The sequence below is a fragment of the Clytia hemisphaerica genome, unplaced genomic scaffold, assembly GCF_902728285.1.
Source record: "Clytia hemisphaerica strain Z4C2 unplaced genomic scaffold, Clytia hemisphaerica genome assembly, whole genome shotgun sequence".
Taxonomy (NCBI): Eukaryota; Metazoa; Cnidaria; class Hydrozoa; order Leptothecata; family Clytiidae; genus Clytia; species Clytia hemisphaerica.
The window spans coordinates 2,083,920-2,097,927 of NW_027103473.1; the positions used below are offsets into that span (position 1 = coordinate 2,083,920).

Here is a 14,008-nt window from a genome sequence, read left to right on the forward strand (position 1 = left end):
TTAACCATCATTTTTAAACAGAACTCTCCCTTTAATCAAGAACTGTGGATTCCAATCAGGTTGCAAAGTACGATTGGAAACGGCACCGAATCCATTTGCAGTAAAATAACTACTGTCATTACCTGCACGATAAATTGTTACAAAAGCATCTGCACCAGTGCCTTCATCATTCCAAACATATTGCCAATCAGACATTGCTCCCTCCTGTACGTAATTTTCTTTTAAACAATAGATTTCGCCAGACTGAGGGTCACTTCCACCAGTGACAACATTGCCAAGACCTTTATAACCCGGTGGACAAATTGTCTTCCAGATAGATAGATCAGAAGAAGCGAATGATCCACTATCATCCCAGATCAGGTCGTATGATTGAGGGTCTTTCAGAATGTCATCCTTGGAATGTGTCTGCACTCTAAGTAAATAACCATATTCTGGTTGGGTTCGTCTTCCAGCTATAAAAATGTCACCGAGGTTGTAGAATCCATTTTGTGCTGCTCTAGTCCGCCATACACTACAACGAACGTTGGCACTTGAACGTGTGTCGTCCCACTTTTTATCAAAACTGTTGAATTTTTGAAGATAGGGGACTTGAACTAGAAAAAAAGAGTAGAAATTTAATGTGATAAATATTTGTGGGAATTAAATTTCGCGGATTTCGTGGATGATTGGGTGTCATCCGCAAAATTAAGTCCTTTAGGGAATTTGAAAACCCACCTGCAAAAATAAAATTCTCACCAAAAAAAGGAACTTTTTTTGCAATCTACGAAATTGTATGATTTTATTGTATTATGTTGTTTTGTCTACGCAAGGAATTAGTCTACGTGAGGGCACGCAGCAGTCGAAAAAGATGACTTTTTATTCGATTTGAAAGAAAGTTTTATGATATCATGATATGTAACACGCTGTAATACTCACGTTTAAGTTGCGTAATTTCAACTGTTATGAAAGGAATGATTCAAATTTTCGTAGAAGAACTGTGTTTTTATGATTCTGACTGGTATGTCTGTTATAGCTACTGTGGCTGATATTGGAAACCCTGTTCCTATCTCAGATGGGCGGTCAAAATTAGGTGGCCGCCTGACTTAACATAATCGGCCACCTATCTTAAGTTAGCTCCAATACTACGCAAATTTCAATATTATGGTCACGTGTCTGCGATTTGATTGGCTGTGCTCGAAAACAAGCTTGCCATGCTTGCCATTTGATTGGTCAAACAGGAATTTTACTTTCGTTTTCGTGATAAAAACAAACCGAAAAAGATTCAAACTTATCTTTTTTTTCAAATTAAAGGTGTTATGGGAATCTTTTCGCAGTGTTGTCGTAACATTTCAATGTGTCCAATGAAAGGCAATGAAAAGCATTTCTTAGCAATCGATCAGATTATATTCTACAAGCTCTGTTCTGCTTCTAGTAGGGGGAAATTTGTTTGTTTTTTGAAGTCGCCGATTGTTTTGGTCAAGCACTTGTTATTACTTAGGTTCCAATTTTTTTCAGACACTTTGGTGTGATTTTCGGACAAATATGACGGTATCAGGCAAAAATTACAGGGTTAAAAATTAATGAAAATTTTAGCTTGAGAAAACGGAGACATGTTGTATATATTTGAAAAGCTCTCAAAAATTTAAGATTAGAGATATATTGCAAGTATAGGTGATTTCTGTACCTAACTCGAGATATTAACCCTTAAAAACAGTGTTTTTTCAGCAAGAAACAGCTGTTTTGTCCAGTTTTTGCGCTTTTTGAAGCTCAATATCTCAAGTTATAGCTACTGAAATCACCTATACTTGCAATATATCTCTAATCTTAGTTTTTTGAGAGCTTTCCAAAAATATATAACAGGTCTCCGTTTTCTCAAGCTGAAATTTTCATTAATTTTTGACCCACTTGAACTGAAAACCTAAGGATTTTGATGTACAAAATGTAATAACATCGGTTCATTTCGGGTTGGTGTAATTTAAGATGCGCGATCTAACGATTTACAATGCACAATTCGCGATCCTTGCATAAAATATGTTAAACACAGAGAACAAAACAAAAGGACAAGACAAATCACAACAAATTTGCGTTTTTTCTGAAGGGTTAGTAAATAAATAAGGTTATTTTCGGTTCAACGATTAGAAAATAACTAGAATGAATTTATATATTATATGCATGAAAATATAAAAAAAAAACTCTAAAAGCAATACATGTTTTTTTTTTATAAGCAAGTGTATGCCCCTTGGTCAGGCTCGAGTATGCTTAAGCTTTCAAAGCATCCAGACATAGAATATGCTTATTATATGCTTAAGAATTATTATGCTTTTGATTTACCCAACCAAATTTTTTAGTAAAATCTTTAAAATTTTGTTAATATTCGATTCAAAAAGCATTTAAATTTTTGAGCAGTGGAATGTGGCTAGGCGCGGAATGTATTTTTTTACTTGACCACTTGCAAACCTTTTTGAATAGAAAGAGATTGGCTACTTGAAAAATATTTCAGGCTAGCGTATATGCTTATGTTATGCTTAGGAAATCTGCAAATCTGAGCCTTCATATGCTTATAAGTGTTATGCTTATAAAAAAAAAAACATGTACTTAAAACATACAAAACCACTAAAACGTTAAACGCTAGAAATACTTTGGTGAACTGATTTGACGTCAAATTTTTTTCTAGATGGTTGTGCTCGTCGAAATGCATCAAAATGGCGAAAACTAAAGAAATACCAAAAAAAATCGAAATTCAACAAAATAATGGATTCTGCACCCCTGACAACTGCTTCATGAACGAGATTGTGAAGGAAAATGATGTGCTACAATGTAGAAGATGCGAAAGGTTTGTCCATTATGCATGTACGGAGCTACCTGCCTATCAGATACAGCTGTGTCTCCAATACAAAAGCCGGCGCTTCGAATGTGCCAAATGTGTTACAGTCACGCCAATTCTTCTGGAAAAGATCAAAACAAGTACAGAAAGAGTGCGTAAGGACAAGGCAACAAATACTGATAAGGTTAATAATGGAGAGCAACAAGGAGATAAATCTACAAACGCTCGATTGGACAGGCTGGAGAAGAAAATCGAGAAACTTTTAGATAAGGAAGATGTCGCTAAAGATAAAAAACAAAGGACATACGCAGAAACTACCAAAGAAGAACTGAAGAAGCAAGAGGTAACTATGAAACAACAGACATATGCTAGCATTACAGAGTTAAAGAAACAAGAGGTAACGATCAAGAACTTCATCAAAGAAGAGAAAGAAGAAGTACGATGGCTGAACCTGACAAAGTGCAATATCATTGTTCACAACATTGATGAACTCAAACATGAAACCCTTGAAGAACAGCGAACAAGTGATAAAGATTACGTCGAAGAATTTGTGAGCAACCAAATGGGACTAAAGGTAAACATCGTCAGCGCAGAAAGAATAGGAGCTCGAAAGGACGAGATGTTCAGGACGAAACGTTGGCGACCCTTAAAAGTTGTGTTAAGGAGTGAAGAAGAGAAACGTCAGATTCTAGCATCAGTCCACAAGCTAAAGAAAATTGTAACTGATTTACGAGTAACCGATGATTTTTCTAAAAAAGAACGGGAAACCATCAAAGAATGGCATAGGAACGCAAAAGCGAAGACAAAGTTACAAAAGGATGGCAGTCAAATAAAGGTTAGAGGAAGTCCTCGGACTAGACTCTATTTCAAGAAGATCTGCTGTGACTTACGCGTTACTGAAAATGAAATATTGTAAAGACGACTGATTTAGAGGCCAACTGTGCGCCTACAAAATGTTAAATATGATTATTTCATAGAGGTCGATAGACCTGCGAAATATATTACTATAATAATAATATAATAATGATCAAGGATAAGGGAGAATATTGACGAGTCATTAGCAAAAATTTTGATCATGGAAATAATTCCTTCAGGGAGGTCGTTAATATATATCAGAAAGAAGAGCGGTCCTAGAATAGAGCCTTGAGGTACACCGGCCAAGACCTCCGTCCAATTGGAAACTTGGCCATCAAGAACCACCCGCTGCAACCTACCTGAGAGAAAATTTTGAAGTAATGAGAGAAGGGGCCCGGACACACCATACGACTTAAGTTTGAAAATCAGCCCATCATGCCAAACTCTGTCAAAAGCTTTGGAAATATCAAGAAATACTCCGCGAGTATCTAGAGGTGGATTTGAATCGAAACCTACCAGGATGTCGTGCGTTATGGACAAAAGCTGGGACACACAAGAGTCACCCTTGCGGAAACCAGACTGGGAATTAGTAAAGAGATTGTTGTTTTCAAAATAGGTGTAAACAGAGTCAAAGATGCATTTTTCAAAGATTTTACCAAAAATAGGTAGAAGAGATACTGGCCTGTAGTTTTTTAACACACTCTTGTCCCCTTTGTTTTTATAAACAGGGACAACATTTGCTTTTTTCCAATTCGATGGAAAAACACAAGAATCTAGGGAAAATTGATAAACTTTCATAAGAGGTTTAACCAAGGATTCATCACAGATCTTAATCATCTGTATGGAGATGTCATCCCAACCATGCGCTTTGTTAGATGTAAGTGCGCGTATAAGGGCTAAAATTTTTGCTTCATCAAGAGCAATATTGTTTATTTCAAGATTTGTAGCAAGGCTTTGTTGTGGCAAAACACTATCAGTGTCTATGATAGAGCACTGATTAGCAAAAAATTTGTTAAACATATATGTTTTTGCTGGAACATCAGCAATGAGATTATTGCTGGGGTCTCGAACAGGGGGAATCCTTGGCGTCTTCCTCTTATGAAGAAATTTATTTAAAATGGACCAGTATTTTTTCGTTCCCAGATTTGGATCACTAAAATTAGTTGCTAAACGAGAAAAATAAGAATTTTTTGCCTCTCTGACTACCCTTCTACACCTAGACTGATGTTCATGGAGGGTTTCAAGATCTTCTACCCTCCTCCCATTTTTGACATACCGCTTATAGACTTTAGATTTTTCAAGTAGGGCTCTCTTTATCCCAGCCGTCATCCATACTGCATCCTTGTTCCTGACGGTTATGACCTTATTTGGCACGAAATTTGACATGATATTGATTATAGTTTCAGTCATAAGAGAAACCTTCCCGTCGACATCAAGACCATCAAAACATACATCCCAGTCTACCATGTCTAATGCCCTCCGAATAGGAATGGGGTTTGCTCTGGAAAAGTCCCAAATTTTACGTTCATAAGATGGAGCTAAAGGGATTTTAAAATTTAATTTGCAAAAGGTTATCTGGTGATGGCATTTAGGGTGCAAAGAGGGAAGGATACCAGAATCCAAGACCAAGGCTCTAATTGGCGTTAGCCAAAAAATGGGCAGTGGCGACGTAAAATGGGCGATGAGGTAAATTAAAATGAACCGAATATTAAAGGAAAGTCGAGTCTGTTAAATTGTGCGCCCTGCGCGCCCACGCGCCTTCTAAAAAGTGGCGTTCCTTGCACTCCTTCACGCCTAGCGCGTCCACGCTCCTTGCGCGCCTTAATCTTTTTTGCGCGCCTTCTAATTTTTGGCGCGCCCTAATTTTTGTGTGCCTTTAATTTTCAGGGTGCCTTCGATTTTCTGTGTGTTCTGAAAAGCTTCTAGAGAGAGCTTTTAAACGCTGTATACAAATGCTACAAAAATATTTTTGATTTTCTGTTTGTGTCAAAAAAGAATTGGAGCGAGCTTAAAAGGAGTATGCACTCCTTAAATTTATACTTTGAAACAACTCACAACAATCTAAGACATAAAATTGGATGATTTTAACTTCGTTAAAACTAGTATGTATGGTGACTAAATTTCTAGTTTTGAGCTAGAAGCGTTTTAATATTTTAGAGAGATAATCGTTTATTGAGAAAAATAATTTGTCGGCAATTTGTCATAATTTGAGAAAAGTTTAATTACGTTAAGGTGCAAAATAGCGCAATTTCCCTATTCAAACAGTTATTTGTTATAAATTAAAGACCACTTACAATCTTTAAGATTCTGTAAAAAGCATCTGAAAGTAGTAAGAAGCACCTACAATCGTGTCAAGTTTCATGGTCTGTTTTTTACACACTCAAAAGTTACACACGGCAAATTTCGTGCATATTTTAAATGAAAACAATTTTTTCAAAATGGCGAATGCAAACGATGGATTTTTATGGATTTTCTCTTTGAAATTTTGAAACTTTGGGTATCTCTATGTTGATGATTGTTTAGATTTTCATTATTCAACTATATAGCATGGTTTTGGTGAAAAATTTGATTTTTCTTCTGATCTGGCACCACTTTTCTTCAATTTCGGAGAAAATTTGTTTTAGGCAAAATTTTGAATTGAGCTATAGAAAAAACTGTTTGTTTGTACCTCTTTTTTTAATTCTATTTGAAATCAGACTTATTCTGGTTTCCAAAATGGGTTTACTTTTTACTTAAGCTTTAGTGGCTCAGATTTTATGACATTTTCCGTGAAACCTCTATTTTCATGAAAAAAACAGCGGCAGCAGTGCGCGCTGTTTTTAAAAACAGTGGTGTCTAAAGGTTAACTTAAGTTTCAAATTCGATTCTATTCTTTGATTTACAATTTTGGCATGCAAAACTGCATGCACCATTATCTATAATCGTGCCAGAATTTAAATAGTAGAAAACAGTTTAACTCTTTGTGCGCCAGGGCCCTTTTTTGGGGTTTTTCTTGGTAAAATGAGCTAGGTCAAACTTTAAACGTCATTAATTCCTGAACCAAAGGGAATTAGAGGTTGGTTTATAGCTCGTTGGATAGCTGATAGTCTTCTTTTTCTTTTGGGACCTGACGGCAATTTGCCCGGTGGTGCGGCTTCAAATCACTCCTTTTTCAATTCTATTTGCTAGAGGACAGAATCTAGTATACCTGAGCTGAGGCAAATTCTTTGGATTTTCGTCGGCGCGCAATTTAACAGACTCAGGAAAGTCTATTTTTAGTTTTTCGGACCTAGAGATTACACAAATGAATTTAAGGTCATAAAACCTATACTTTTTAGGTACCTATACTTATGGTACGTACAAAAAAATCATTCTCTTCTCCGTGGTGACACCGGGTTACACCCCAAAGAAATTGTGAAGCTCTCAAAGTTCTATTTTAAAGCTCATTTATAGTAGTGGCCAGTAAAATCTGAAAATCGACTTTCTCAAAGCATGGTCATATTGCATATCAAAAAATTGTCACAAATATGATGGAGATTTAGAAAAACATTAGTAATATACGTCAAAAATGAGGTGAATAAAAGTTTTGACCCTTCAAAGCCGTTTTTTGACTAAAAAGAAAGGCGCCATTGCATTATGGACATGAAATCCTGAAAAATACAAATATTGTTTTGGGAATGGATTTCTAGCAAGTATTTGATCAATTGAATCACGGTTCAATACCTAAATTGCAATTTCACAGTTTCCGCAGTAAGTGAGACCAAGGGAATGTTTGTAGGTTTTAAGGTGTAATAGTATAGGTTTTAAGGTGTAATTTGGTTTCAACGTACAGTTTTGAAAATATTTAGGTAAAAATGATCTAATTGTAGCATTAGTAACTTTGCAGTGAATCACTGTTCAAAATTTGAGACGAAAAGGACTATTTTTTATTTAGTTATTCAAGAAACCAATTTTGTAGGTTTTAAGGGGTATATAGCTAAAATTGCTTTTTTTCACGAAGCAATAATTAGCAGCTTTTACAAAAAACCACACCCAGGGAACAAATTCATAGGTAGTCTTGACTCACCAGGAAAGTTTCCCGCCCTTATTGTTTTCTCTATCAGGATATAGTGGGTACCTATTTTGTTGTAGGTTTTAAGGGGTATCCACTGGTATTCCATGTAAAGTCGACTCGTGGGGCTCGAAATGTCACAATTCAAGACATTTTCACTCAATGTAAAGGCAAATATCTTTGAAATGTAATGAAAACTCATATTTACACTATATTTACAATTTGGAAATCTATGATTTCGCCCAGTGTAACACTTTTATTTGACGTCAGTTAGTCAACACGCATTTTGTGTAGTTCTTTAAAAATGGTTGAAATTTAGCAATATCAAAAACATGAACGAAAAAGCCGACAAAAAGCAAGAAAAACAACCATTTGAAGAAGCTAAACAAAACCAAACATGCACTCTCACCTCCTGCTCAGATGATGATGACCAAAACCGTCTAAAATGCCGAAAATGCCACCGCATGGTACACTACGAGTGCACACAATTACCGCTTTATCAGCTGCAAATTTTTGCCAACACTTATAACGAACAATATCTATGTCAGAATTGCGTGCGGATAACACGATCTCTAATGAGTAAAATAGGTGAGAACTCGTATCATATGATGCAGAGGGAGATTGAGAAGAAGGACGACGTCATTAAAAAGCTCAAAAACCAGCTAGCCAAGAACCGCAGCCTTAAGAACGATATCGAAAACATCTTAACCAATAAGATGGCTGACTTTGAAATAAAAACCAAGCAGATTATAAAAGAAGAAATAAAGCAAACGACGAATTACATAGAGAAAACATCAGAAAAAACATACGCTGAAATAACTAAGAAACACAAGGATAATTTCAAATCAGCAGTGAGAGAACACCAACAAGAAAACAAGAATGAAGAAAGAGACATCGAATCAAGAAAACGAAATATTATTATACATGGAATGGTGGAATTAGAGGTAGACAACAAAGAGGAACAACAGGAACAAGACAAAATAGATATTGAAGGTATACTAGGTAACATTGGCGTTCAAGATATCAAACCGTCCCACCATCATCGCATTGGACAAAACCGAAAAGGGCTACATTGGCGTCCAATCAAGTTGATCTTAAAAAGTATAGAGGAAAAAGAACGGATAATGCAAAATCTGCATAAGCTGAAACGATTCAATGAAATTGGTGGCTTTAGCATCACAGACGACTTCACCATCAACGAAAGAAAAATTATTAAAGATATGTGCCAAAAGGCGACAAAAATGAATTCAAAAAATGACGATTTCGTTTGGCATGTAAGAGGAAGCCCTAGAACAAACCTTCGCCTAGTTCGAAAACCTAGGACAAAGACCAAAACAACGTCTTCTCTTCTGTCCATATCTTCTGACGACTGGACGACAGATGAAGAATTAGACAATTTATAAATCTAAAATTATTTCGTAGAGGTCGATAGACCTGTGAAATATAATTCTATGAATAATAAACACTTTAAAAATCGTATCATATTCTAATCCTCTACACGTAGTAAAGTATAGAACAGCGCTTAGCCAGATATAAGAAAAGACTCTTGTAAATAGTTAGACTGTAATAAGTTAATAGCTCCTGAATTCCTGAAATGGGAGAAGGGTGATCATCAGTGACCTAACAACCTGTGAATGGACACACAGTCACCCTTTTTAAGCTTGATATCACGTGACTATGAAGAGCCGATGGAAACAATAATAAATTAATTTATTTTCTTTTTAAGGGTCGAGAAGATTACACCAAAAGATGTTGCATTCACAACTGAGGATACTTCCATCATCCCCCACTCTGTTCAATGTTGGAAGGTTCAAAATGAAACGAAAATGAAGGAAACCAATATAAATGTAACATCAACAAACATAAACCAAAAAGCTTGGATACAGTGTGAAGTGGATATGAAAACAGGATATACATATGAATTCGTTTTCAATACTGACACAGCTGATGATTCCAAAATCACTGTTCAACTTCCACGTAAGACTGTCTGGAAAATTTATCTAGGAAAATGCTTTTGAAGATTAGAGGCTATACTTTTTTGATTTTTCCGTAATACATTCAATAATATGAAATAATTTTTAAGGAAATATATAAGCAAAAGATTCAAGCAACGATATTACGGCCACAAACTATCGATTAACAACGCTAAATACAAAAATAAAACAACTCTTTCTACCTATGTCTGGGATTTAAAAGAGAAGAATGTCATTCCAAATTTGAAATGGTCAATTATAAAGCGGGTAAAATCCTACTCAAATATGTTAAAAGCTTGCCGCTTGTGTTTGCAAGAGAAATTGGAAATTCTAAGGTACGAAAACAAGTCTGAATTACTGAATAAACGCTCAGAAATTGTCGCCAAATGACGACGCATGAATAAGTTCATGTTAAAAAATTACAAGTTTTACGACCCTACGACTTCTAAAAATTTAAATTTCCTCCAACAAGTTAGAAGATTTTGTATGTAGCTGATTGTACGCATGAAACTAAGGAAATATAGATTGTACTTTAACTTTTTCTGGGATCTGAACTTATCATGGACTTTAAGAAACTCTTATTTCTTTCCAGGCAATCATCATCATACAAGTAGGAAAGGAGAAACATTAGTCTACGCTCATAATTGCGGAAGGCCTTCTAATATACACGCATTCGAAGTTTCGGACCAGAATGGAATCACAGATGACGATACGTGTATCCCAATCAGCACCGGTCCTTCAGTTGCCAATACTGTCAAAGAATTCAATCAAAGAGCAATGCAGTATTACAAAGACCATATCGAAATCAAAACCTTCCCACCCTCGTATTACGTACGAAATGTAAACATGAAAGAAGTTATCGCCAGTCTTGAGGAACATTCATCACTTCTTGGAGGAAAAATTCTCGTCGGATATAATCCCATAAGCCATCTCAGAATACTTGGACTCAATGATGAAAAGATCGAGAGTGTTCTGCATTTTTCTGAAAAGCCTGATCACTATGACAACACAATCGTTTGTATTTATCCCAATCATAGCTTGATGTTTGTTTACGTGGTTGGTGAAAACGAAAAACATCTTGACAAGGATTTGGCGAAAGTCAATGCAGTCTTGAAAACATAGTGTTATGTTCACAGGCAGATTCTCCAAAATGAACAGTTTACCATTGTTGGAGCTCTCGTCTTACCGGCTTCAAGTGACTTGAAAAAAATGAAGCAGCATCCTTGCTTGAATCTAAACACAAAGAGTCAGGACTTTGTCATTTCTTTCGATGAAAACTTTGGACAATGGTTGACCAGCTTCTTAAAATTAATTCGGGATAATCGAAAGCTTTCATCACCCTCAACACCAGAAGTAATGGAAAATATTACAGGCAACATGATGGCGAGCATGGCACAAACCAAAATCTACCTTCCTCGTGTTTCAGGAAATGACACTATAATCGTTAAGATGATCCTGCTAACTGAACCTCAAATCTCCTGCATCGAAAGCCAGTCAAACTGGAAGCTGATCCAAGCTTCCTATGGCGCTGGCAAATCAATCACTTTACACAAAATTGCAAGGAAACTGCTGAAAATGAGCAACCAAGACTTGATTATAAACGTTACTTTCGACCCTTTTAGTGCCCTTGATAAAAAAGTCGACCATTCATTTAACGAGCTTTGTGAACAAGAAAAATTGACACGAAAACGAGAAAATCTCATCTCATTATCACTTTCTGAAGCTGTTGGAGAAAGAAAAAATGTCACCGATTTTTATAACTGTTCCTCGCTACCATCCAAAAATATTGCTGACGTCATGCTGCTCTTAAAAAATAAATACAAACCTCGCAGAGTTCATTTCCTTTTCGATGAAGTGCCGCAAGAGCTGTTCACGGAGACCTACTCAGAAACACTACGTGGCCGTTTGGAGAGTGAATTTCGAGAATCAGTGGTTGCGATTACCCTCCAAAGTGTACAGAAATCTCGAAAGATAACCGAGGAAGGCAAGGTCACCAATTCACAGGAGATTGATTTAAAAAGCTCAGGCATGGAACTTTTCAAACTACCAACCACAATGAGGATGAGCAGTTGCTTACATAAATTGAAAGAAGTTTTGGAATGTGAAATCGAAAGTTCGCCCTGCTCCTTAAACTTAGAAGTTCGATCAAAAGGTATTACATACCATTTACGTAACATTCTTTTATAATCGTGTTCAATTGCAACAGTGTGCTAGTAAAATATGCTCATTTCCATTTATGACCGAAATATTTTCTTACATTTTAATTTTAATTTTTCAGGAAACGTTTTGCTAACAAAAGACGAATCTAACAAGGCCATAATCCACGAAACTCAACCAAATGGAGATAGGCCAGGTGGCGCTCAATCAACAACAAAAGTTGAATTTCAGGTTAATGAGGTAATTTTTTTTTTTTTTTTTTTTTTTTTTTTTTTTTTATCTATAGTGTATGTAACACGAACAAATAGTACAAAACTAAAGGTTCCTAACCTCCCGCAAAAGGACCTCCAGATCATACCGCCAGGAGGAAGGAACCCAAACTAAGCTAACAATAAATTACTAAATAAATTGATAAATGGAAAAAAGAAAAAACTTACTACAGAGGATAAATATACTAACAGAAATAAAAAACAAAAACAAAAAGAGCTAGGAGAGCAGTTAGAGTAAAAGACTAAAATAACGGTCCCCCAAAACGGCTTGTATCACAGATAAATTTTATTGTTATACTCAATATATCGTGATTTTGGACAATGCTAAAATCGGGGTCGCCATAAAGAAGTATTCTACACAATGTTTTGGGATTAAATGGAAACAAGGTTATGTCAAGTTGAAGAAGGCTGTCAAACATCACAAGTCTGTCGTTAGAGTAATCAGAGCAATGCATCAAAAAATGCTGTGTTGTTTCTACTGAATTTTGTCGACAATTGCAGAAGGGGTCAACTGTGTCTGCAAAATTATGCCTGAACTTATGCTCACGAAGATGACTGAAACCAACCCTTAATCGGTTAAGGAGAACAACACCATCGTTGTCACTAGCTCTGAAAATTGAGTTAGCACTGGGTCTGAAAAATCGGAGAATTGCTTGCTTGAAAGACTTAATAGTGGGAAGATTTCGTATATGGTCTCCGAGGTTATTCCATTCATTAATGCAAAAAGGAAAGAAAGAGGCACGATAACGCTCGGTTCTACAGAAAGGTGCCTCGAGCGGTGGTTTAATCCTTCGCCCTGCATTGCGCTCTTCCTCTCCTCTCTGGGGAGGAAGAATATTCGTAAGATAAGCAGGAGCAAAGCCATTGATTATTTTATAAAAAAATACGAGTCTTCTAATTAACCGTCTGTCTGCCAGGCTTTCAAAGCCTAGCTCAAGGTATATTTTTTCTCTGGATGTTCCTCTGAAGCATCCAGTAATTGCAAGACAGGCATCATATTGAACAGACTCGAGTTTTTCAGAAAATGTAGAATTACCAGGACGATCATATACGATATCTCCATAATCTAGGTGTGGTCTAACATAGGTTTTGTATATGGTGACAAGAGATTCCCTGGGTAGAAACTTACGAAGTCTGCGAATAAGACCAATACCTTGATTAGCTTTTTTTATTTTTTCATCAAGGTGACGGTCAAAGGCCAGCTTTTGATCAAGTATGAGACCAAGATGTTTTTGATGATCCTGAACTGCAATGGCTGCATTATTGAAAATAATTTCTGGGGGGTCAGCTGGATTTAACCTCCGGGTAAAGTACACTTCAACTGCCTGTTTAGAAGGATCAGGGTTGAAGGACATTTTCCATTGATGAGCCCACTCACTTATCTTCTGCATGTCACTGTTCAGTTCTTGAGAACAGCGAATATGGTCTAGGATAAGCGAAAACAAGGATGAGTCATCAGCAAAAATTTTGATCATGGAAATGATTCCTTCAGGGAGGTCATTAATGTAAATCAAAAAAAATAGGGGTCCGAGAATAGATCCCTGAGGTACACCGGCCAAGACTTCCGTCCAATCAGAAGCTTGACCATCAAGAACAACCCGCTGCCGTCTCCCGTGTAGAAAATTCTGGATTAATAAAAGAAGGGAGCCAGAAACACCATATGACTTAAGTTTGAAAATTAAACCATCGTGCCAAACTCTGTCAAAAGCTTTGGAAATATCAAGGAACACTCCACGAGTATCTAGGGGTGGATCAACATCAAAACCATTCAGGATGTCGTGTGTTATGGATAACAGCTGAGACACACAAGAGTCACCCTTGCGGAAACCAGACTGGGAATTTGTGAAAAGATTGTTGTTTTCGAAATAGGTGTAGACGGAGTCAAAGATGCATTTTTCAAAGATTTTTCCAAAAATAGGCA

The 14,008-nt window shown here is 36.4% G+C and overlaps 1 protein-coding gene across 1 annotated transcript; it reads right to left on the reverse strand.

The window, feature by feature from the left end:
- Positions 1–1,089, reverse strand: LOC136798418 (uncharacterized). The gene is made up of 2 exons (XM_067055026.1): positions 1,083–1,089; positions 1–593 (listed from the first exon to the last, which is right to left on the reverse strand). Exons 1-2 carry the CDS (start codon positions 1,087–1,089, stop codon positions 1–3), a joined length of 600 nt encoding a protein of 199 aa, XP_066911127.1.
- Between the last annotated feature and the right edge of the window lie 12,919 nt (positions 1,090–14,008).